At 44.5% G+C, this 22406-nt stretch overlaps 2 protein-coding genes across 4 annotated transcripts; one reads left to right on the top strand and one right to left on the bottom strand.

Annotated features, from left to right (window-relative positions):
• The first annotated feature begins 437 nt into the window (after positions 1 to 437).
• Positions 438 to 13620, top strand: med24 (mediator complex subunit 24). 3 transcript variants are annotated; one of them, XM_036550145.1, is made up of 26 exons: positions 438 to 515; positions 1269 to 1399; positions 1856 to 1938; positions 2139 to 2177; positions 2290 to 2363; positions 2570 to 2793; positions 3686 to 3797; positions 4134 to 4284; positions 4710 to 4823; positions 4983 to 5030; positions 5176 to 5258; positions 5365 to 5451; positions 5751 to 5862; positions 6726 to 6868; positions 7121 to 7158; positions 7466 to 7548; positions 8213 to 8391; positions 8552 to 8651; positions 9138 to 9313; positions 9625 to 9889; positions 10410 to 10591; positions 10898 to 10991; positions 11262 to 11361; positions 12565 to 12645; positions 12805 to 12953; positions 13216 to 13620. In XM_036550145.1, the coding sequence occupies exons 2-26, from the start codon at positions 1270 to 1272 to the stop codon at positions 13330 to 13332; spliced, it is 2964 nt and encodes a 987-aa protein (XP_036406038.1). In that variant the 5' UTR covers positions 438 to 515; position 1269; the 3' UTR covers positions 13333 to 13620. The 3 variants fall into 3 exon arrangements, with proteins under 3 accessions (XP_036406038.1, XP_036406046.1, XP_036406030.1); XM_036550153.1 differs by having other exon boundaries at positions 4983 to 5036; positions 5763 to 5862; XM_036550137.1 differs by having other exon boundaries at positions 4983 to 5036.
• A 2926-nt stretch (positions 13621 to 16546) lies between these two features.
• LOC118769382 (granulocyte colony-stimulating factor-like) lies at positions 16547 to 18719 on the bottom strand. Its single transcript, XM_036516456.1, has 4 exons — positions 18559 to 18719; positions 17407 to 17517; positions 17164 to 17304; positions 16547 to 16829 (listed from the first exon to the last, which is right to left on the bottom strand). The coding sequence occupies exons 1-4, from the start codon at positions 18661 to 18663 to the stop codon at positions 16641 to 16643; spliced, it is 546 nt and encodes a 181-aa protein (XP_036372349.1). The 5' UTR covers positions 18664 to 18719; the 3' UTR covers positions 16547 to 16640.
• Between the last annotated feature and the right edge of the window lie 3687 nt (positions 18720 to 22406).

Here is a 22406-nt window from a genome sequence, read left to right as displayed (position 1 = left end):
TGAGAAGGTTTTACTTTGTTTAGGTCCTTACCGTGTTCTATCTGTGTGTTGATTAAAGTGATAATTCTGCCTAATTTCACATTTCATTACTAGCCTTTTTATCTTGGAACGAGTATATAATGGAGAGTCACTGCAACCTACAATTAAGCTGTCCTGCCTCTGCTATAGTGTACAAAGGCTTAAAATGATTATCAAAAAATAGTGGGAGCGAATTTGTGCCCTCATAGCATCAGACCCACCATGAAGAAAGACATGCATATTTATGTAACACAGAGCAGCGACACAGCCACACTCTGCTCCACCTTTGCAGTATCTTACGTTTTGCAAAATCCCTCCTATCGCAATGTTTTCCTATCTATCCAATAAAATTACGGTATATTCACAGTAGGTCAAAGCAGCCAATCAGCGTTAACGATGTTTACCAGGAAGATGGCGATCTCACTTTGTGATGTTTAAATAGTTGAGACATTTGGACATATTTTGACTTGTAAATATTGGAGAAAAGCGAATTTCAGGTATCTGACAAAAAAATCACCTTATATTTGTATAAACTACTTACTGACGGATCATATGCATAATGTGTTTCTCCGCTAGCCGGGATATCGAGTTACCGGTAGGGAAACGAATAACGAGCTACAGCTAACGTTAACTAGCTAGCTAACTAGCTAGTAGCCGTTCTGTTTCGACTGAGAATCTTTTGGTAGTTAACGTGCCTAGAGCTAAGTTAAATACTTGGTTAGATAGTTAGATAAAATCTGTTATATGTTAAATATGTTAGATCGATAGACTAAACACTTTTCGTCGATTATGTAAAGCTAGCTATGTAGCTGGCAAGCTGAAACATTAGCTATTGTTCTCGATTAAATGAACAGCTAACGTCAACTATACTAGCTCCACAAGCTGGAGAACCACTGATAGAACATAGTTGTATTGGGATTTGCTGATAACAGTTTAGCTCAGTTTCAGAAAATTGTAGTAACGGGCATAGTAGCTGAGGGCTACGTGTAAATATAATTTTTTATGTTTCACATCCCAAATAAGGAGATACTAACAATGTATACTTAACAGTCTAAATTCACTTAGTGCTAGCTAACCTGAATTACCGAGCTGGATATCAGATTGTTAAAATGGATAACATGACAATGTAAAGTGCTCACAGTTGCAATCCATTCAGAGTACACTTTAATTCGCATTAGAAGAGTCTTGTGATCGTCTGTCTCTGGACGATACGACAGCCGTGTTGATGGGTTTCCCTTTACTTTCGGTAGGATGAAGGTGGTCAATCTGAAACAGGCCATTCTGCAGGCGTGGAAGGAGCGCTGGAGTGACTACCAGTGGGCCATCAACATCAAGAAGAATTTTCCCAAGGGAGCCAAATGGGACTACCTCAACTTGGCAGGTCAGTGTGGAGAAAGATGTCTGCTTACAGTTGTCCAGCTCCACCTCCATTCAGTTCTGCTTGTAGGGTTGTGTATCCATCAGGTTTTTGTCATTTTGCAGTTGATTTTCAACATATTCTACAAATGGCACTTAATGGAAGTATTGTGTAGCAATGTTTTTTCTTACTACAGTAATTACAGGAAAGTAATGCTGTTCTGTACTTGTTCTATAAAGGGTTTGCCAACTATGAACATAAGCCAAGGGTTTACCTAATTTCTAATAAACTGGCTTGTGATTTTTCCATTTAATATTAGTAATGGAGAACATTTATGGATTTTGAGTAATTACTGTCAGCCTTGTTATTCAGATTATTCTTGATACCAAACAAACTTAATGTAAAAAATCCTTTGTTTTTGGTAAATGCTTGGAATGAGAGAATACCAGGTGTAATATTTGTGTCTTTCCTCTTACACAGAAGCTCTGCTGGAGCAGGCCATGATTGGCCCATCACCCAACCCCCTGATTCTGTCCTATCTGAAATATGCCATCAGTTCCCAGGTGAGGAAGAAGGAGTCCCTTAGGACCTTTGGGAGTAAGGCTTTAACAAACCTGGGGTAGACTGCAGTCCAATCCAGGGGCCGTACTTTTAATTGGTTTCTTTACAGAAATCAGGGTTGCTGTGTTAGACTGTTTAAAATTGTCAACCCTTGAACTTCAGTCTGTTTGGTGCTAAACTCACTGTTTCTGTCCTTGTCTAGATGGTGTCCTATTCAAGTGTACTGACGGCAATTAGTAAGGTGGGTACCTGTTTTGTTGTTTCCAATGCCGTTGCCCATCTGAAAGGCCGTGTCACCCTCCAGTGTTGCAGTAGATTCGACAAACCAACTGTTCTTTCTCTGCATTCCCTAGTTTGACGACTTCTCCCGAGAGCTGTGCGTCAAGTCTCTGCTGGAGATAATGGACATGTTCTCCCATCGGCTGAGGTACAGCCAGTCAGTTACCATGCCACAACTCCTCAAGGGCTTGCCCTGGTCAATATATTACCCTCTTCCGTAAAAGGCAGTGCACAGTTGTGTACAGGGATAAATGGTGTTGCATGTAAAAAAAAAAAAAAATGTTACATGAGAGTAAGTTCCCATGGCCCCTGCCGCCCACGTGGCTGACGCACTCCCCCCCCCCCCTCTGCCAGCTGCCACGGGAAGGCAGAGGAGTGCATCGGGCTGTGCCGAGCCCTGTTGGTCGTGGTGGTGTGGCTGCTGCAGGGGTGTGCCTGGTACAGCGAGAGGCTGCGGGAGCAGGGCGAAGCCGCCGGGGGCGAGGCCAGCCTGAAGGCCTGCCAGGAGCGCCTGGAGGGCCTCATGCTGAGCACCAAGAACAGGGCCCTCATCCACATCGCCCGGCTGGAGGAGCAGAGTGAGTCCTGCTGTGAGTGTGAGTGTGAGTGTGAGTGTGAGTGTGAGTGTGAGTGTGAGTGTGAGTGTGAGTGTGTGAGTGTGTGAGTGTGAGTGTGAGTGTGTGAGTGTGAGTGTGAGTGTGAGTGTGTGAGTGTGTGAGTGTGAGTGTGTGAGTGTGAGTGTGTGAGTGTGTGAGTGTGAGTGTGAGTGTGTGAGTGTGAGTGTGAGTGTATGAGTGTGAGTGTATGAGTGTGAGTGTGAGTGTGTGAGTGTGCCTTGAGCGCATGCTGAGGTCTGTAGCCTGAATGTGATCTTAGCTGTGTCATCGGCCAAGGATGACCAGGGGCCCACAGCAGCGGAACAGATCGGCTTTGTTCTCTCCGGGGTGGGAGTGGGTCGTCCAGGGAATCCCCTGCGCTCGCAGGAACCCTGTGACATTTATGAGTTGCTTGTGTGATGACAGCTGAGTAGCATCTATCCTCCAATTAATGTCCACTCCGCTGTAGTTTGCTGTATGATTTGCAGTCCCAGAACTTTCTGTTGGCTGCGTGTGAGTTTTGCCAGATTTAATTTTGTCTCCCTTCAAAGCTACTTCTTGAGTGCAAAGGTTGATATAAAATATCTTGGTGATAAAACATACAATTGGCTAATCCAAAATAATGTTCCGTAAAGGGAAAAAAATGAAACCTTAAATGGTGTGTGCTTATGTTGGTGTACGTATACGTAATTGCAACAAATGTGTTCTTATCTCAGTAGTTGTTTAATTGTGTTTCTTGAACTTTCTACAGATTCTTTCTGTTGTTTTTACTTGTAGGAATCTGTTGCTCTCTGTGCTCTTTGAATCATTCACCCTAAATGATTTCATACTGAAAGGTATGCTTAGAGGCTTTGTCTCCCTTTGTTTCCATAAGCTTCTTGGTCAAGCATAGAGCAAGCAGTAACAAGAGTAGCAGACAACCTCAGCAGTCTAAACAATCAGGTGCTGAGAAGCAAGCTGGAGGAGTGCCTGGCATTGGTGAAGAGGTGAGAGTACATAGACTTTTACTAGTTTCTGCGTTAACTTTTCCTGTACTTGTCCAAAGGTCTACCGCCTAAGTCTTAATTCTCTAATATAATATGAATTGAATAGTTAGGAGAGCTATAGTTCAGAGAGATTTTTCATAATTTGGCAAAGGCTGTAGCAAAAGCTGAGATGTCCATAGGTTTTTTGTTAGAGGGTGTGTTGAAATTGATTAGGCCATTTGGGACGCGGTGTGAGAGAGGGACTGATGTCACAGAAGGGGAATCTGGTGAGAAGCCACAGTGCAGTCGAGGTGAGGCTCATATTTGGCCTCCATTTCTCCCACCCCCCTCCCCTAGTATTCCACAGATGCTGGCGGTGCAGTCGGACCCACCACTTCACACCTCCTTCCCCTCAATCCACGCCTTCATCATGCTGGAGGGCACCATGAACCTGACTGGAGAGACGCAGCCATTGGTGGAGCAGCTCATGATGATCAAGAGGATGCAGGTGTGTTAGGGTGTCTGACCCAGCATGCACTACACAGCTGCCACCTGTGCGCACAAGGCTCAGCGTTTGCCCCGCTCCAAGTTCAGAGCAGGACCTGGCTGTTTGGGTCCATTTCACCAGCCACAGAGTTTTGTTGTGTGCATGCAAGAATTCAACTGCATTGACTTGCTCTGTGTTTCTTAATCAGTGCTGTTGTTTATCCGTATCCCTCTCAAACCCTGAGTTAGATCAATCTAGATTGATTAGATTGTCTGTCTGTTTTTACAAAATGTAATCTGTCAAGACCTCCACTTCCAATACTTTTCGTCACTGCCATTTTAACCCTCTTCCGACTGTGAGAACACTCTATGATCCTCTGAATCCCAGGCTTAGGTGGTACATGCCTACATGCTAACTGACTGTATGGTATTTGTACCCCTCCTTAGCGCATTCCAGCCCCTCTGTTTGTACTGGAGATCTGGAAGGCCTGCTTCACAGGGCTAATTGAGTCACCAGAGGGCACTGAGGAGCTCAAATGGACTGCATTCACCTTTCTTAAGGTAGGTCACAACAACCTGAGCAGGCACAAACAGCGCTGCCCTGTTGTTTGGTACAGAGAGCTCTGTCCTGAGACTATGAGGAGTGTTCCATGACAGTTTTGTTTTTTTTTTTTATAAACAGAGCATCTTCTATTTCCTGTCTCTCGTTCTATTTCTCAGATTCCCCAAGTGCTCCTCCGACTGAAGAAGTACCCCCAGGGAGAGAAGGTACAGGTAGATCTGCATTTCCTTTCTCCATGTTGCTATTTTCCTCCGTCCTCCTGGTGCAGGATTGCATGTAAGGCCACAGCATTGACATTGCTGATGTCCTTCAGAAGCCTCTGTTCTCTCTGTTTGGATCTGTTTGCTTCAGGACTTCATGGAGGATGTGAACGTTGCCTTTGAGTACCTGCTAAAGCTCACGCCCTTGCTGGATAAGGCTGACCAGAGGTGCAAGTAGGTATCTCACTCAGCGAAGACACACACCCCACAGAAATGCCACAGTAAATCACTAATAGTCATGAGTGGGTTTGGGGCTCTCTGACGGCTTGTTCTCTTGCAGCTGCGACTGTCTCAGCCTGCTGCTTCAGGAGTGCAACAAGCTGGGCCTGCTGTCTGAGGCCAACACTGCCAGCCTCACTGCAAAACGGTACGGGGCGCCTCCCATTTCTGAGCCATGACCTCACAGGAAGTATTCCCCAAGACCAGCACTAACCCCCTTCATCCTTCCCTCCTGCTCTGTTCTTTCTTTCTGCTCTTCTCTCACGGTGCGGAATCCCTACTTCCCATCGCCTCCTGCTGCTTGTTCCACCCTCCCTGCCGTTGCTTCCATTGTTGCCACCTGCCGTCTCCCGTTTTGGGGGCTCCATATTTCTCTGTGTCTCCTTGCTCCATTCCTCCACCCCCTTCCTCTTTGCCTGTCCTTTCCTGCGCTTTCATTTTCTTCAGGGCTGAGGACAGGGAGTACGCCCCACGTCTGAAGACTGCAGAAAACGCAAATATCCAGCCCAACCCAGGCCTCATCCTGCGGGCCGAGCCCACCGTCACCAATATCCTCAAGGTGCCTTCTTGCTCCGTCCCTTTTACACAGTGGACTGCTAACACTGCAGCACAGATTCATTCTAACTGGGGTGTGCTTTGGCTTTAACTTTTGGTGGTGATATGAGCGAGGTGTGAAATTGGTGCCAGCCAGCCTGTAAATGCAGGAAGATTTTCTCTCTGGTGGCTTAAAGTTGTAAGGTCACTAACAAACAAACTCAAGCCAGGCCATAAACCATGCAAGTTCAGACAAAATGCAGACCAAATTAAGGAGGGAGTAAGTTTAGCTGTAAGGGTGTCTTGCTGGCTAGCGGTTTTAGCTAATAATATGCAAAGTTGATTCCATACATATGTGTGTCGCAAAGGATTTGGGTAAAATGTAGTGTGACTTGCAATAAATTATTTTGGCTGGTGAAAAATCTGGCTAGCTGGTTACTTTTTTCCCCCCATCTACCAGCCATCCAGGGCTCTGGACCATAAAGTTAATTTTGGTACCTGTATGAGACAGGTATTGTCTCCTCTCGGGTGCTGATAAAATAAAAAAGAAAGTTTCATAAGGAACAAAAGCCATAACGCTTGTCTTAAAGCCATAACGCTTGTCTTGGAGCATTACTCCGAGTCGAGCACATTTGTAGATTTAATCTGGACTTCACTCTCTAGGAAAGGAAAAAAAAAACAGGACAGGGATCAATGTCCTGACTTATCTTGGCCTGACTTGGCTGTAGGATTTGATGTCACATTTATTATTAGCTGTCTTTATGAGACTGTATGATTAAAACTGCTGTTTGCAAGCCCCTTTGCTTTCGATGGGCTGTTAGCCTGTTTCATGTCCTGCCTTCTGTCCCCACCATACACACCTGTCTCACTCTCTCCCTTTCTCTGCAGACTGTGGATGCTGATCACTCCAAGTCTCCAGAGGGGCTGCTGGGAGTTCTGGGACACATGCTGTCTGGGAAGAGTCTGGATCTCCTCCTGGCCGCCGCCGCTGCCACTGGAAAACTCAAGTCCTTTGCGAGGAAATTCATCAAGTGAGACACAAAGGCTGTTCACACAGAACCAAACGTAAACAAGGCCAGCAGCAGTACATCAGCTCAGTGTACCAGTGCATTGCGGATATCCCAAACATGCAGCTCTAATCCTTACCAATGCAGCATAGCATCACACTGCATAGTGTTCTGCCTTTTGTAGCCATATACCTCTGGTCTCTCACATGAGAGATGTAAAAAGGAAGCTATTAGAGACCTTAGCTTAAATCATTGCTGTCTGTCTTTGTGTTCCAGGCTCAACGAGTTCCCCAAGCACATCAGTGGCGAAGGATGTGAGTGTTTTCCACATGCCTGCACCATATCTTCAGCTCTTTCACCCTTAAGTGTCCTGGAATTCTCTTGCCCCATTGCAAATGGAATCATTTTCAGTGGCTTCACAATGTACTGGCTGTATTATTTTTATATAGCAAACCATGATTTGAAGAACAGTAATAGTCACCAGCTGTGAAGTTTGGGTGTTAACTTATGAGGAATCTCTAAATCTGCATCTAAATAGCATCACAGACCACCATGGTCCACCCATGTATGCGACTGTGAGGTGTCTCATGTTAATGCGAATGTGTCCTGGTCCCTGTGCAGCCAAGTCCGCCTCGGTACGAGCCCTGCTGTTCGACATCTCCTTCCTCATGCTGTGTCACGTGGTGCAGACGTATGGGTCAGAGGTCAGTTGCCCACAGACGTCTCCTGTCTGTTTGTTCATGGTCTGTCTGTGTCTCCCATCTTCCGACAGAGCAGGGGCCAGCCATTGAGTGACCTGATAAGTTTGTCTGTCAAGGTCATCTTTAGCCATTTCTGCTGTGTCTGCCTGTTAATGGAGTCCTAAAGTTGAGTGGCGAAACTTTCAGCAGCCATGGTTCTATGTAAATGACATAAGCAGCCTGTAAAAAACTGATTGTGCTTGTGCCATTAAGTTTGGCCTAGATGGTGCATTGTATTCAGTCACACTTTCTTTGGCCATTTTCTGCTTTGTGGAATATGAGTTTATTGTCTTGACATTTTCCATCTACAGGCATATTTATTTTCAAACTCAGAAATGGAAGCAGCATTATAAAGTACTATTGGATACAATTTGGAAGGAATATATTTTATATAGCAAAGATGTGAAGAGAAGCCATTGCAAGTATTTCAAGGAGCCTGCCCCCGCAATTGCATTACAGATCCACAGGGTGTCTCCGTCACGCTTCTGTGTTTGGACCAGCCACTGAACCGCTGATTTCACTATTCACAAGGTCTTATAGTCTGTGAAAAATGCAATTTTGTTACAAAGTGAGTTGCATGAAATATGAGCACACCTTACGAATCCTCACCAAACTTGGGCCCTTGCAGGTGATCCTGTCGGACCCCAGCCCCTCAGGCGAGACCCCCTTCTTCGAGACCTGGCTGCAGACCTGCATGCCAGAGGAGGGGAAGACCCTGAACCCAGACCACCCCTGCTTCCGTCCCGAGTCTGGCAAGGTGGAGAGCCTGGTGGCCCTGCTGAACAACTCCTCCGAGATGAAGCTTGTGTGAGTGACTGCTTGGGTCCATACGAAGGCTCACATGGCTAGATTAAGTCCTCCTTTCTCCACCTGTGCCAAGCTTGTTTCATTGTGAGTCTGTACAGATGAATGGTGGATGGATATAAGGTGGCGTAACTATTTTCTACCCCCTCCAACTTCCTACCAGTCAGATGAAGTGGCACGAGATCTGCCTTAGCACACCAGCGGCCATCTTGGAGGTGCTGAATGCCTGGGAGAATGGGGTACTGTCAGTGGAGTCGGTGCAGGTGAGCCTGTCTCTGCTCTCACCCTCCCTTCATGTCTCCCCATGTCTCTGCATCTCTTTACATCCTTACATCAGTGCCGCCCTGGAGTAATATGCAACCTGCACACTTGGTCCGTTGTACATAAATGTCACATAGCGTGGCAAGTCTAATGTTATGTCGTGAGAACATGACCATGATATAGAGTAATGATTCTTATCCATTTTCTTTTTGATGAAAAGGGGATTTTAAACATGTAAATATATAAACACGATGGGCAGTTGTGTGAGCATAGTTCTGGTTTTGATTTTGGGGTGGGCCACAGTAAATATCCAGCTGTTGAAATGGATAGCATGTAAAAATGGTAAAGCCATGCTGGTTGGGTCTGGGTAGGAGAGTCTGCAAAGCAAACAGTGAGGTGAGGTGGTCTGGCGTTGTGTGCTCGCCGTTTGCTTGTCTCGCTCTTACCCCGTCCTCTCTGTGTGTCCCTCTCCAACCCTGTGAGTGCAGAAAATCACAGACAACATCAAGGGGAAGGTTTGCAGCATGGCCATCTGCGCAGTGGCCTGGCTGGTGGCCCACGTTCGCATGCTGGGCCTGGACGAGCGCGACAAGCCACAGACCATGATCCGCCAGCTCATGACACCGCTGTACGCCGAGAACACTCTGCAGTTCTACAATGAGCGGTATGCACCAGCTGCCATTTCTGCCACCAGGCATTGTTTATGTTCTCAGGCCTCACCAGGCAACACACAGACACACACACACACACACTGTTGTTGTCCCTCCTTCGCTCCCTCTCGTAGTTCAGTAACACACCTCTTTGCTCAGCCTGGGGGATACAGATCCCAGGTATCAGTCATCTTCTGTCAGTGCAGTATTAGGAAAATGGAGAGCATCAGCCTGACTAATAAGAGGCAATGAGAGCGGGCAGGTGTGAATGGTGGTCCCCTTTTGCTCAGTGCTGATGATTTCCTCCCCACCCCCCTCTCTGCAGGGTGGTGATCATGAGCTCTATCCTGGAGCACATGTGTGCTGACGTCTTCCAGCAGACGGGGGTGGCCCTCCGTCCGCCAGTGGAGGGGCAGGAGCCCGTCCCGTACCGCAACCTGCTGCCAGCGCGCGAGCCCATCCGGGAGGCCCTGGGCAAGCAGTTCCGGGCGGTGCTGCGGAAGGGCTGGGTGGACAGCCGCGCCCTGCACCTCTTCGAGAGCCTGCTGCACATGGGGGGTGTCTTCTGGTTCACCAACAACCTGGTCAAGGTCAGTACAGGGGGGTAGGGTGGACGGGCCGGGCGAGTCACGCTTCCGTTTAGAACGCTGTTGAGAACAAGACTGCACCACGCATACGTGCCCTTACGGGAGTTCCTGAAAAGAGACAGCATGAAGGAATGGGAAGGAATTTTCCTCCACAAAGAGAGAGTATATGAATGCAAGAGGAGGAATTGTTACTTTTCTTCTTCTATGTTTAAAAGCTAACTGGATTCCAGTGAAAGAGAACCAGCAGCCATGACCGTGTATCCTTCTGGAAGGGGTATTGGTGTAGATTCATCATATACCCTCCCCTGTGAAATAATTCAAGATCCTTGAAAGCTATATAAATGCTGTTCTTCACTGTTTTCATCATTACAGTGTCGGTGGTCATGTTTCAGGCATAAGATTCAGAATCCAGCTATGCTGTCATTTGCATTTTTTCCACTAAAGAAGCATTCTGGATCTTTGCTGGTTCTGTTTTTATATTTGTGCGTGTGTGTGTGTGCGTGCGTGTGTGTGTGTGTATCAGGAGCTGCTGAAGGAGACCCGTCAGGAGTGGGCGATGCGTGCTGTGGAGCTGCTGTACAGCATCTTCTGCCTGGACACCCAGCAGATCACCCTGACCCTGCTGGGCCACATCCTGCCCAGCCTGCTCACCGACTCAGCACACTGGCACAGCCTCGCTGACCCGCCAGGCAAAGCCCTGGCTAAGTATGTGCCCCACGAAAGCTGGCGCCTTCCTTCTCGATGCTGCTCGTTAGCATTCCATTACATTACTGGCATGTAGCAGACACTCCTATCCGGAGCGACATGGATGCCATGTAAAGATCATAACCTGTTTATACAGCTGGATACTTACTGAGGAAATTCTGGTTTAAGTACCTTAAGCACACCAGCAGTGTCCCAGCGCGGAATCATACCTGCAACCATTTGGTTGTGCGGCACGCTCCTTACCACTGTTCTACACTGCCGCCCGGCACAGCACTAACATCCCTCTGTCTGTGCGCCTGTTCACAGGCTGTCTGTGTGGTGCGCCCTCAGCTCCTACTCCTCCCACCATAAGGGCCAGGTATCGGCCCGTCAGCGCAAGAGACAGCGAGAGGACATAGAAGTGAGAGGGACTCGCCTGTACACCCGTGCACACACACACACACACACACACACTCACACTCGTTTGTGACTCATTTGTCACACAGGCATCACTGCTGTTTGAGTCAATATTTCTTCATCCAAGTATGTGATCATGACATCATGATGTATCTGGTGCAGCGATGGCACTTTTTGTTACAAGTTGTAATCACCGTTAATGTTATGATGACCCATGACTGCTGGATTTGGGGATTCTAGCAGCATGTGTATGACAGTTTCTTATTTGCCACAGGATTACAGCAGCCTTTTTCCACTGGACGACACGCAGCCTTCCAAACTTATGCGTCTGCTGAGCTCCAATGAGGATGAGCCGGTGGTTCTTTCCAGCCCAGGTGAGCTGAATACCCCATGCCGCTTCAGCTACATCTGCCTCAAGTAGGAAAAGGCTTTTCCCCGTTTACAGTAAGTCACTTTGTACTAGATGAGCAGAAGCCTGCTAAAGCCTGTGGTTAATGCGTGGGGTTCATGTCTACACATTTTCCTTACAAAGTCAGCCTGATTTAAACCTGGGGAAACCTAAGTGGAATTGAGGGATTTTCCGGCAGGCAGTACAGGTTGAGGCAGGAAGAGCTCGGCCCCAGTGTCATCTCCTCCGTCTGTGTGAGTGCTTTAGCACTGACGGTGTGCTGTTTGTGCCTGCAGCTCATTCCTCTCCGATCCCATCAAAGGAAACTCAGACAACCCAGGGCCTCTCATGCAGTGACCCCTCAGTGTTTCATCGTGACAAATCACAGTATATAGCAGCAATACATCCACACAGCCGGTGGAACTGAACAGCTGTTTCACGTGAACACATAGGAGTGAAATGATGGGCATTTGCACACAGTTCAGAAATGTTTTCATATAACATTTTGAAAATTTTTCGCACTTCTGCTGGCCTGGCGGAGATTACTGCGTTCAGCTTTAAATGTGGCCAAATGACCTGGGAAAATCTCAGTGTTCACTGGGGTACACATTGATAGTCATCTAGGAAAATGTGTGACAGACATTGTGTGATGAGTTCATTTTGGCCTTCCCCCCTCCCAGGGACTGTAAGTGGCAGATAGATACGAACAAATGCGTAAATGAACTTCCGTAGCCTGCCCCACTGACGCAATACCATCAATCCAGGGCTTACACTGAAGCCCTTGTTATAGTTAAAAACCTTATGCCTTTGAGCAATAAGGGCTGTTCTGCTCTCCAAAGAAGGAGACAAGGGACAAGCACTAAAACTACTAAAGCTACTAAAAAACTATTAAAACTGTGTGCCGAGGCTGTTGCTCTTAAAAATATCACTTTTATGTTGTTTTACAGTTATATATCAAGAGGAGAAGCCAACCAAGTGTTTTCCTTGGGTTTTTTTAAATTCTCACTCAGAGGTGCCCTTTAAGTGTTAGCCTCAAATGATCTTGTAGCCTTTGCAAATATTGTACACTGGTGCTGTACTTCATTTGTTTATGTAGTTCAAATTTGATACTTGTATGAACTGCTACATATACACCTTCATCAAATCATGCAGTCGGCTCGGTGTAACCTTTGACCTTTGCCCTTTTCAGGTGACAGGACCATGAGCAGCTCCCTGTCGGCCTCACAGCTTCACACTGTCAACATGAGAGATCCTCTCAACCGAGTCCTTGGTAAAAGATGTGTTGTGTATGCTGTGTGTGCTGTGTTTGACAGTCTGCTATGTTAGCAGCCAGAAACACCATGGTCAAGTCTGACACTCTCCGTTAGACTTTTTCATGTCCCAAATGCCATTTCTTCATGGGTCTTTCTCTCTGCCTGTGTGATTGCAGCCAATCTGTTTCTCCTGATCTCCTCCATCCTGGGCTCAAAGACTGCAGGCCCGCACACGCAGTTTGTCCAGAGCTTCATGGAGGAATGTGTGGAGTGTCTGGAGCAGGGCACCCGTGGTAGCATCCTGCAGTTCATGCCTTTCACTATGGTAAGTGATGGGGGAAGGAATTCATAAAATTCACACTGTTAAACAGAACACAGTTCAAGCAATGACAAGTTAAAAATACAGAGGTAGATGGCTTAGTCTTGTGGAGAGTTCATGCTGTGTATTGTCTTAAACAAGCCAACTAAGAGGGGGAAACCCAAGCTGCTGACTGATTAGCTCTGTCTAAATGCACCACAGAAACATACTGTCTGTCTCTGCTCTCCACTGAGTGTATGTGTGTGTGTGTTTGTGTCCATGTGTGCAGGTGTCAGAGCTGGTGAAACTGCCTGCTCTGGCCAGGCCCAAAGTGGTGCTGGCCATCACTGATCTAACGCTGCCACTGGGGAGGAGGGTAGCAGCCAAGGCCATTGCAGCCTTGTAGACCCCCACAGCCCATACCAGCCTCCCCTGCCCCAGCCTGGCCACCACTTGTTCTCCTGCCTATACCACTCAGCCCTGCCATCAAACTCCGCAAACCCAGAACCAGATTAGGAACACAATCAGATTTTTTGTCATTTTCGGATGTGGCTACTTCCAAACCACATACAGCAGACTTTGTGTTCCTGTTCCATTTTGGGTCACATCACCAAAATCTAGGGTGCATTCTTTGTTCTTTTATAATCGTGAGAGAAATAATATGTACATATTTCTTTTTTATATTAAAGCATAAATAAAGGGATGTCAAGTGTCTTTTTGTGTGTTTATTGTACAAATATTTCATTAGTAAAATGAACTGAGTTTCCTCATTTTAAGTCCTTGGGTCTCCATTTGGCCATGTAACAAGCAAACATCTCTGGATTCAATGAGGGACAATAATCTTGCCCAGTTGCAAATTTAATTACAGTGTTGGCTCATGTTTGGAATTAGGCAAAGAGATTCTGTGTTGAGGCTAAAGTTGGAATAGGAGATAAGCTTAAGGTACAGTAAATAAGCTAATGTGTAGCTGATGACTTGATACTTGAGGCCTGATGTGCATGGTGCATAGATGAAAAGATCATGAATACCTGAATTTGGCTTCAAATCTTCTTTTCTTTTCTTAAATCCTAAAAACAAGAATTAAAGAAGTTCAGGCATCTTCTTGTGGCTAGCAAGAGCTAAGTGTATCATGTTGCATACCATGACTGCCAAAGCCCAAGGGTCATTTAAAGGTGAGGTACTTTTTAAGGCCTCAGATGTTTTCTAAATCCTTACACTGGAAGGGACATACACTGATTTTGTTAACCCTGTATCTGTTACTGTGAGGTGACTTTGTGTCCTCAACAAACCCTGTATCATGAAAACATTTCAATCTCTCAGTGGGTCAAAATGCCAAGAGGAAATGGGAGAAATCTGCTCCCACAGACAGAATGAACCTGACAAGATTCCAGGCGGTGACTTGTGAAAAATGACTAACCATCCTCTCACTCCCCCAGTTTTGTTTGCTAAATATATACCTCACTCTTCAAACCAGTTCATGCCTCATGGTGTACATGTGCATCGCCACAAAAATTCTTCCCCCTGTTGGGTAACTACCAATGATACACCACAAATGATGTATGATACCATCATCTTGTCACATGCTGTCCATCCTTTAGATGTTAATGCTCTTGTGTGATCAGACGGAGGACCGCCCTTAAGCTTCCTAGTCTGATCATGTGTCAGTATGAGATCATGTAATCCCACATGATGTCAGACTACAGGAAAAGAGGAACCTTAAGATGCACAAAGAAGGATATATTCAAACACATAGTATTATTTAATGTAGAGTGTGGGTATTGAACATCAAATTAACATTTTGCTATGGATAATAAACTCCTTGATAACATGACCACAGTGCACCATAACCACCCAAATCCACTCTAAGAAGAATTCATAGGGACTGTATGATTCAGTTCTGCTTTCAGTTTCTATTTGGTACGTATCCCTTTTAATATTCCATTGTAGGTGTTTCCCCTTCGACACATGCAACATCTTGTTTTTCCAATTGCGTCTGGTTGGGTAGGGAGTGACTGATGTCAGTGTCATTTGGGGCTGCAGTCTGGTTTCTAGATGCAACATTACTGAAGATAATGTGTATGCAAGTTTGTCACAGAAATGTCGGGGGTGTACTAGGGGAAAAGATGTGGAATGAAAATGTGAACAACATCTGTGTTTTTGTGTTTTTTTTATTTCAAAATTTTATTGATAAAAATAGTAGCATCTGTGTTTATATTTGTCATTGACGTATCTAAAAGTAAAATACAAAAAGTCTTGCAGCACAGTGTGGTATTCTTTCAATCCATAACACAGTACATTGTGAATATAAACTTTTCTGCCCTTGGCCCATAGGGCTAAGTTACAGGAATGTGAAACATGGACAGTAGATACTACTGACAGCTTTGAATTTTACCCACTGGGCTTAATATTAATGTCTGAAACAATCACAGTTGCAAGTCCACATTACTCAATAAAACGGACTATAGACGTGTACATAAATGTTAAACAGCTCTCATTTTCTCATTCCAGCAGAAAAAAATTACAAAGAAAAAAACATTAAAACCCTTTTTGAACCTTTTTTGTACACTAGGAGCTGTTGTAATAGTTTCTTGTGTTAGACATGAAGTTTCTCCTGTAACATATATTGTATAGACATTCATAAATTATTTCAGGTCATTAAAATATCAATGTAAACAAATTTAAAAGTAAGTTAAAACATTGTTATTACCTAAGCATTTCATTTATAATTTCATTTGATATTCAATACTAAGTATTAAGTACTGTAATGACATGGTCATACCATTAGTCAGGATTTTTACATTTCCAATAGACTTTTTATGGAAAAAAGTATCACAGTTCTGCATTAGATTGTTTGCTGAAATGCACCAATGACTGTTGCCATATATTATGGTTACAATCAATGTATTTGTATCTGTAAACGTTCCTTAAAGCAGGAACTTTTTGTATAATTTGTATAACATAGATTTTGTTACACATGAAATATTGCCTAACCTCTATTTTTCTGTTTTGTTCAAGAAACTAAACTAAAGCAGAAGCCTAAAATACCTATCAGGAACCTTTGGTCAACACTGGAATGGAGAGTACCTGCAAAATACTCTCTGAATGCACGTAAAATTAAATATATTATGAATAAATAACACAACGTGAAAGCACATTAAATAAATAAATAAATAAATAACCATTGTGAATAAATACACATGCATGCACTATAAATACATAGATACATTAAAAGTACAGATATACTTATGTACATATAGGCATGCATACTATAAATAACACTGGCCAATGGTCTGACACCACAACCTCAAGTGACACAACCACAAGTAAAAAATTCCAAGTAAAATTACAAGCCATGAGTGAAGAAAACTGGGTGCTTTCTGAAGGCAATCACAGGACGGCAATGGTGTTCTGACTCTGAGGATGTCAGCAGGTTCATCTTCAGATCGTAACAGGCTGAATCACATGACAGTGCGAGGGCCTCAGGACAGAACAATGAACAAGAGTCTCCGGTGCAAAGATGGAAGGCCCTGAGGCTGGCACTACCAAATCAAGTGACTGACAAACACAGCCAAATGGGGTGACGCAGCTGGGCCCTTTCGGTAGATGAGCAGATTTGCGGGAAAGATACATAATGCATGGCAAGGATGGCTGTGCAGCTGAAGTGGCTTATGTCCACTCCTCGCCCCTGGGACATCACGGAAGTGACTTGCAGACCTACCCTTGCACCTCTGGTTGGGTCTCGGCCATGTTTCTCAGGCTACGGAAGATGTCACGGGAGAAGTCCTGCAGCTGCACCAGGATGAGGTGCGCGGCCACCTGCACTTCATAGTCCCCTGTGAGACGAGAGGCCAGACCGGAGCCTGCATATTTCACCCCCGTCTCCAGACGGGCCATCTCACGCATCTGGTGAACACACAGACACAGGGCTGTCACACCATAGTTGCACTCTGAATTAAAACAGTCAAATGGTTTGTCATCATTTTCAGTATTAACACCAGGGGAATACAGTCCAAGAATGTATTTAATTTATACTGCTACACCAATTATAATGGTGTAACTGTAATCCAGCAGAGGGTCACTAATACAGAAAATAGCTTCTAACTTTAGCAATTTGTAAGGCATTAAGAAGGTTAAGATGTATCTCATCCATGGGACTTAAATGTGCAAGTTTCGCAGGGCACAGACATGGACTTGACTTTCCGTTTTGATCAGACTGGAGAAAAGGTGCGCGCCTCACCTTGACAACTTGTGCCAGCAGGTCTGTGATGTCAGCCCGCAGGTCAGTCAGCCTCTCAGGGGTGGACACTCGGTCGCTGAGCACCCCCAGCAGGTCCTGGTACATCTGCAGCCCCTCAGACATGCGGTCCAGACACATCTCCTGCAGGTGGCCATGACAGAGCAGAGTCAAAATATCAATCTAAGATCCAGACATTGTGTTACACACTAACACGCACATATACACACATAGATCTATGCTCACCAGTTTAAACTCATCAGACAGGCCCTTGAGGGTGGGGGCACGAGGGATCTCCAGAGAGGACTCCATGTACTGTAGATTCTTGGACTCACTGGACGGCTGAAGAGTCAGGCTCTTTAAAAATGACAGAGGGAGGCAGGGTTAGCGCAGGCCAAGTCACACATCTCCTCTGTCCAGAATCAATGCCTCATTGGCCAACATTCATCTTGACTTCATAAGCAGTGTCACAACTAAAACACAAGCAATACCAAGAGAAGAAGACTTTTAAGCAATATTTCCACTGTGACATCTGCAGTCAACATGCAGGCAGTTGGCTTGCAGCTGTGGTTACAAAAACTTGCGTTGCTGTGTTCAGACTGTTTAGAGATATTGATAAACCTGTACTCAAGTTACAAAGTTCCAGTGGGCCTGTTAGAGAGTTGGCCGCAAGACCATGATTTTATGTAAACTAGCAGTGACGCTTGCTTTGGCTGATTTATGTGGCTGGATTCATACTTTGAATACTCGAGATTCATTTGGTCTGATGTAACTCGTCTATTTAAAGAAAGAGATTATGTTTGCGCCCATGAAACTCAAAACCGCGATCCCACATGTATCTGTGTTTTCTCTTGTCATGTATAGGACTACCTGTGTTTTATTTAGTTGTTATATGACCGCTGCTTGCCTGGTACTGTTTCAGAACTATACAACAGCAATTACACAGTGACTGCAATGGCCAAGACTATGCATCCTGTAGACACAAACACAGTCACAGAACATCCTGCGGCGTATGATTTTTGTCATGTAGTTATTACAGCCGGCATGGCTTGAATAAATGTAATACCGACACACATATTTTAGCAATACGTGTCAATGAATCACTGAGTCTGTTTTTATTGAGTCATTATAGTAAGGTCTCAGACAACCATTTCATAGCACAAAAGTTACATTTTATGTTTAAATCAAACTGCTACCTGATGGCTTTGGCGATGCTCTGAGTTTGACTGCGAACGCAGATGCTTTTTCCCTTTTAGAACTGTTCAATGCACGAAAGGGTTGGCTATTCACCAGTGAATGTCCAAATTATATTGTTTGGCCATGTGAAACAAGAAATTGTGAGCAAAAAGGAGCAAACAGAATATGACTTTCGTCTTAGTGAGCGAGCTTTCTACTAACCTTCGAACGAACGCAGGACTTATGCGCTTCGGGTATGTCGTTCAAAACCTTGTTGACCAAACTCTGACTGCGTTCCACGGCTCGGTGAAAATTGGGGTCTTCCATTAGCGGTCCGTTTTCCGCCGAGAGCTCTGGCAGGGGCGCGGCAAGAGCTATTCCGGTCAGACAGCAGTGCAGGAATAAAACTGTGGGTAAAACTGTGGTTATCTCGGACGGTCCGCTGAGCACGACCACGCAGCAACGATATCTCTTCCTGGCAATAAACGCGCAAGACAAGAGCTAGCCCCTATCTGAGCTATTTGGGAGCGAGGGCGACCTCATGCTTACGCATGAAAGAGGTGCATTCATTATAGACGCACTCTGCGCGGGGCTGTTCGGGAGAGAACTGCTCCCCAAGTCACAATTAAAGAAAATGTAATATTGACAGAACATCGTAATAAATTATGGCTAATTTACTGTGGATTAATACAAAATCACTTTAGAATAATACTGTCGCAACATAAAGAAGTTTATATCAGGCAATGTTCAAACTGCAATCCATTGCTGTTTTAACTCATCTGCGCCCGTGACCGTCATATTTACGGTCCAATATATTATTGTAGGCTACTATACAAGTTCTATTCCGTAGGAAAATCCAATAGGGATTTAGACTAACAAGAACCTAATAATAACTTGGCCTATATCAACAGGTGGGCAGAGATTACATATAAAAGATAGCCTAACCAAAAAATGAAAGAAAAAACACTCACCGTAGATGTTCATTCTGATTTTGTTGTGCTGAAATTATCAATAGCTTACTTTGGGTCTAGTGAATAGGTGGTTTGATAATTAGCCTTCTTATTTATACTTGAGTGGTTGTGTGGGAATTTCCTCAGAAAGGCCGATAGCCGTCACTAAATTGTGCAAGATCATGCGAATCATACTGTACTTTTTTCGATGCAGGCCCACTGCAATCCATGTTGCTACATCAAGCCTATAGGTAATATATAATAATATAAGTGTATTTGCTGCATAAAGGATTAATAAAGAATCAGTTCCTTGTTTCTGAAGTGCAGTACCCATCCAGGCTAGCAGAAGAAGCGAGTGTTAAAGTATGTTACGCTTTCTGCCTGACCTAGCAGTGCCGTTAACCCAAGTGAGGGGGAATTAGTTCCACGCAGGCTTTTTCTCTTTCTTTTGGGCCGATCCCAAAGCCTTGTTATATCCAGCTTGGCGAGTCCAGTTTCCAGTGGACAAACATATATCTGTTTAAAATTAATACAGACACGACAAAGAACAAAAATAAAACATGCCGATTCAGAATGGATTCACTCGCTCCCTGAAAACGAAGCGTAGTTTGACTGCCCCCAGAATCTCCACCTAGGTGACACTAAAGGAAGGATGATTTCCATACTGTTAGGGTCGTTACCACATATCTCCAAACCACTTATAACAAAGCAAATAAATAAGTAAAAACATAATTCAAAACAACCTTCCACATGAACAGCCACAAGAGGTATGGAGTGGAGGAGAGCAGAGTTATCCTAAGGTACCACAGCCTCATAACAGAAAATTCGGATTCTCTTATACTGAGTGCTGTGTCTACTGTATTTGGAATCCGTATTTAACTGGATATTCACCAGGCTAACTGTAGTGTCATTTCCAAACCATCACTACTTAACTTTGGGGTGCTACTTAGATTGAGCGTTCTTCTTATTGAGAAGGGCATCCCCTACATGTTTTCCACTGCAATTTCACCCCCTTGAATAAAGTATGTACTTTGCCGTCAAATAAGTAAATGGTTTGGCATTCCGGTCTGCGCCTGACTCCTACCACCTGAAAGCCTGACATGTCGAGCTACAAATTCAAAGTACAGAAACAATATAAAAACAGCAAATATAATGGAAAGTGAGTCTCCCTGTGACCATAATTTAAAATTAGTTGATGACAGTCAGTCAAGATATGTTGCATGATAAATACAATAAAGCACAATGTTTATTACAGTCAGATATCTTTATTATAATTTCTCCTGTATTTAGCATATAATCACTTGATAAATGTTACATTACGAGAAAAAAGGTGTTAAAAAAGGAAAAAAAAAACATTACTTGTGCTGTATCTTGCAGATATACCCAGAGCCAATAAGTAGTAAGTGTCCTCATTTCAACCACATGTTATTAATTTGGCAAAAAATCCAAAGAGTGGTCAGGTAACATTTCATACTTAGTGATATGTCATATGTATCCCTATGGCACATCAACTCCAACAGGCAGCTCAGTCCTCTTCATTATCACGTATATCTGAAAATTAGCTCAACTCAAACGATTAGAAAATAATAGCAGACATCTTGGGTTATTACAAACTATTAGAAAATAATAGCAGACATCTTGGGTTATTACAATACGAAAGCATATCTTCTATAGTTGCACAAAAATGACTGTTCTTTCCCCAAAATCTCATCCAGCACAAATAGTGATTCACTGGTGCCAGAAGGACTAGCAGGGTGGGGTGAGGGGAAATCATAACTAACTTTGTATAGTTGAACAAGTCCTAGCCTCTAAAATAGAACCACAGCATGTAAAGCAGAGTACCAAATGCTCAAGCAAAAGAAAGTATTGAAAATGCATATTGCTGCTCATGAAGACCATGCTCAACTCTCCCCTTGTTTGATGTACACACTTCTACTTACCTACTTCTGCTTTCATCAAAGTGAGCATGGATCCCATTGCAGAAGTGTCTGTATGACTCAGCTGGGGATCTCACCCCTGCATTATGAGTTCAGAAGACAGTGTAATTACTAAGCAGTGACAAGCATGTGGAAATTATGTCATGAGTGAAAATGTTCTGCAGTGGTAAAAAAAATAGGTTGCCATGTTCTGCGTGTCCTGATTGGTCAAAGCGGCGGCTGGAGTGGTGCAAAGCACACCGCCACCAGACTCTGGAGCAGTGGAAACGTGTTCTCTGGAGTCATGAATCACGCTTCACTATCTGGCAGTCTGATGGACAAATCTGGGTTTGGCGGATGCCAGGAGAGCGCTACCTACCAGAATGCACAGTGCCTACTGTAAAGTTTGGTGGAGGAGGGATAATGGTCTGGGGCTGTTTTTCAGGGTTTGGGCTAGGCCCCTTAGTTCCAGTGAAGGGTAACATTAATGCTACAGCATACAAAGACATTTTAGACAATTGTATGCTTCCAACTTTGTGGCAACAGTTTGGGGAAGGCCCTTTCCTGTTCTAGCATGACTGTGCCCCTGTGCACAAAGCAACGTCCCGAAAGACATGGTTTAATGAGTTAGTTGTGGAGGAACTCCAGTGGCCTGCATAGAGCCCTGACCTCAACCCCATTGAACACCTTTGGGCTTTTTGGGCACAAATTCCCACAGACACACTCCAAAATCTTGTGGAAAGCCTTCCCAGAAGAGTGGAGGCTGTTTTAGCTGCAAGGGGCAACTCCATATTAATGCCCATGGTTTTGAAATGGGATGTCCAATAAGCTCATATAGGTGTGATGGTCAGGTGCCCACATACTTTTGGCCATATAGTGTATTTCTCATCTGTGCAAAATCCTGTTTATTGGTGGCTCAAACATGACAAACGTTATTACTCTCCCAAGAAACAACCTGGCTGGATACAAAAAGTCAGGATATTTCCTCTTGCACTTCCTTTTCTGAGCGGGTGCACTTTTGTGGGACACTTTATATCTTAAATATCATCTATTCATACAGCTTTATCATGTCTGACAATTCAGATTTAGGCTCAGTAAACACTGTGCTATCAAATGGATCTACCTGTCATTTTTGTTCTGTTAAAAACATTACCTGCTTGTTCCTTTTTGTAGTTTTGGTCTGGAGTAAAAATGTAAAGTGAAA

Source organism: Megalops cyprinoides, chromosome 1, assembly GCF_013368585.1.
Source record: "Megalops cyprinoides isolate fMegCyp1 chromosome 1, fMegCyp1.pri, whole genome shotgun sequence".
Taxonomy (NCBI): Eukaryota; Metazoa; Chordata; class Actinopteri; order Elopiformes; family Megalopidae; genus Megalops; species Megalops cyprinoides.
Note: the sequence above shows the minus strand (reverse complement) of the source record. Positions and strands in the feature narration are given on the sequence as shown.

What these genes read in the sequence shown, in the direction of transcription:
- med24 (XM_036550137.1), top strand. Translation starts at nt 1,270, where the DNA reads ATGAAGGTGGTCAATCTGAAACAGGCCATTCTGCAGGCGTGGAAGGAG. An exon ending in CGCCCGGCTGGAGGAGCAGA is followed by an intron (nt 2,794 to 3,685) that starts GTGAGTCCTGCT and finishes TGTTTCCATAAG; the next exon opens with CTTCTTGGTCAAGCATAGAG. An exon ending in CTGCATTCACCTTTCTTAAG is followed by an intron (nt 4,824 to 4,982) that starts GTAGGTCACAAC and finishes TCTATTTCTCAG; the next exon opens with ATTCCCCAAGTGCTCCTCCG.
- LOC118769382 (XM_036516456.1), bottom strand. Translation starts at nt 18,663, where the DNA reads ATGGAAGACCCCAATTTTCACCGAGCCGTGGAACGCAGTCAGAGTTTG. An exon ending in TGTCTGATGAGTTTAAACTG is followed by an intron (nt 17,305 to 17,406) that starts GTGAGCATAGAT and finishes GGCCACCTGCAG; the next exon opens with GAGATGTGTCTGGACCGCAT. An exon ending in TGCTGGCACAAGTTGTCAAG is followed by an intron (nt 16,830 to 17,163) that starts GTGAGGCGCGCA and finishes TGTGTTCACCAG; the next exon opens with ATGCGTGAGATGGCCCGTCT.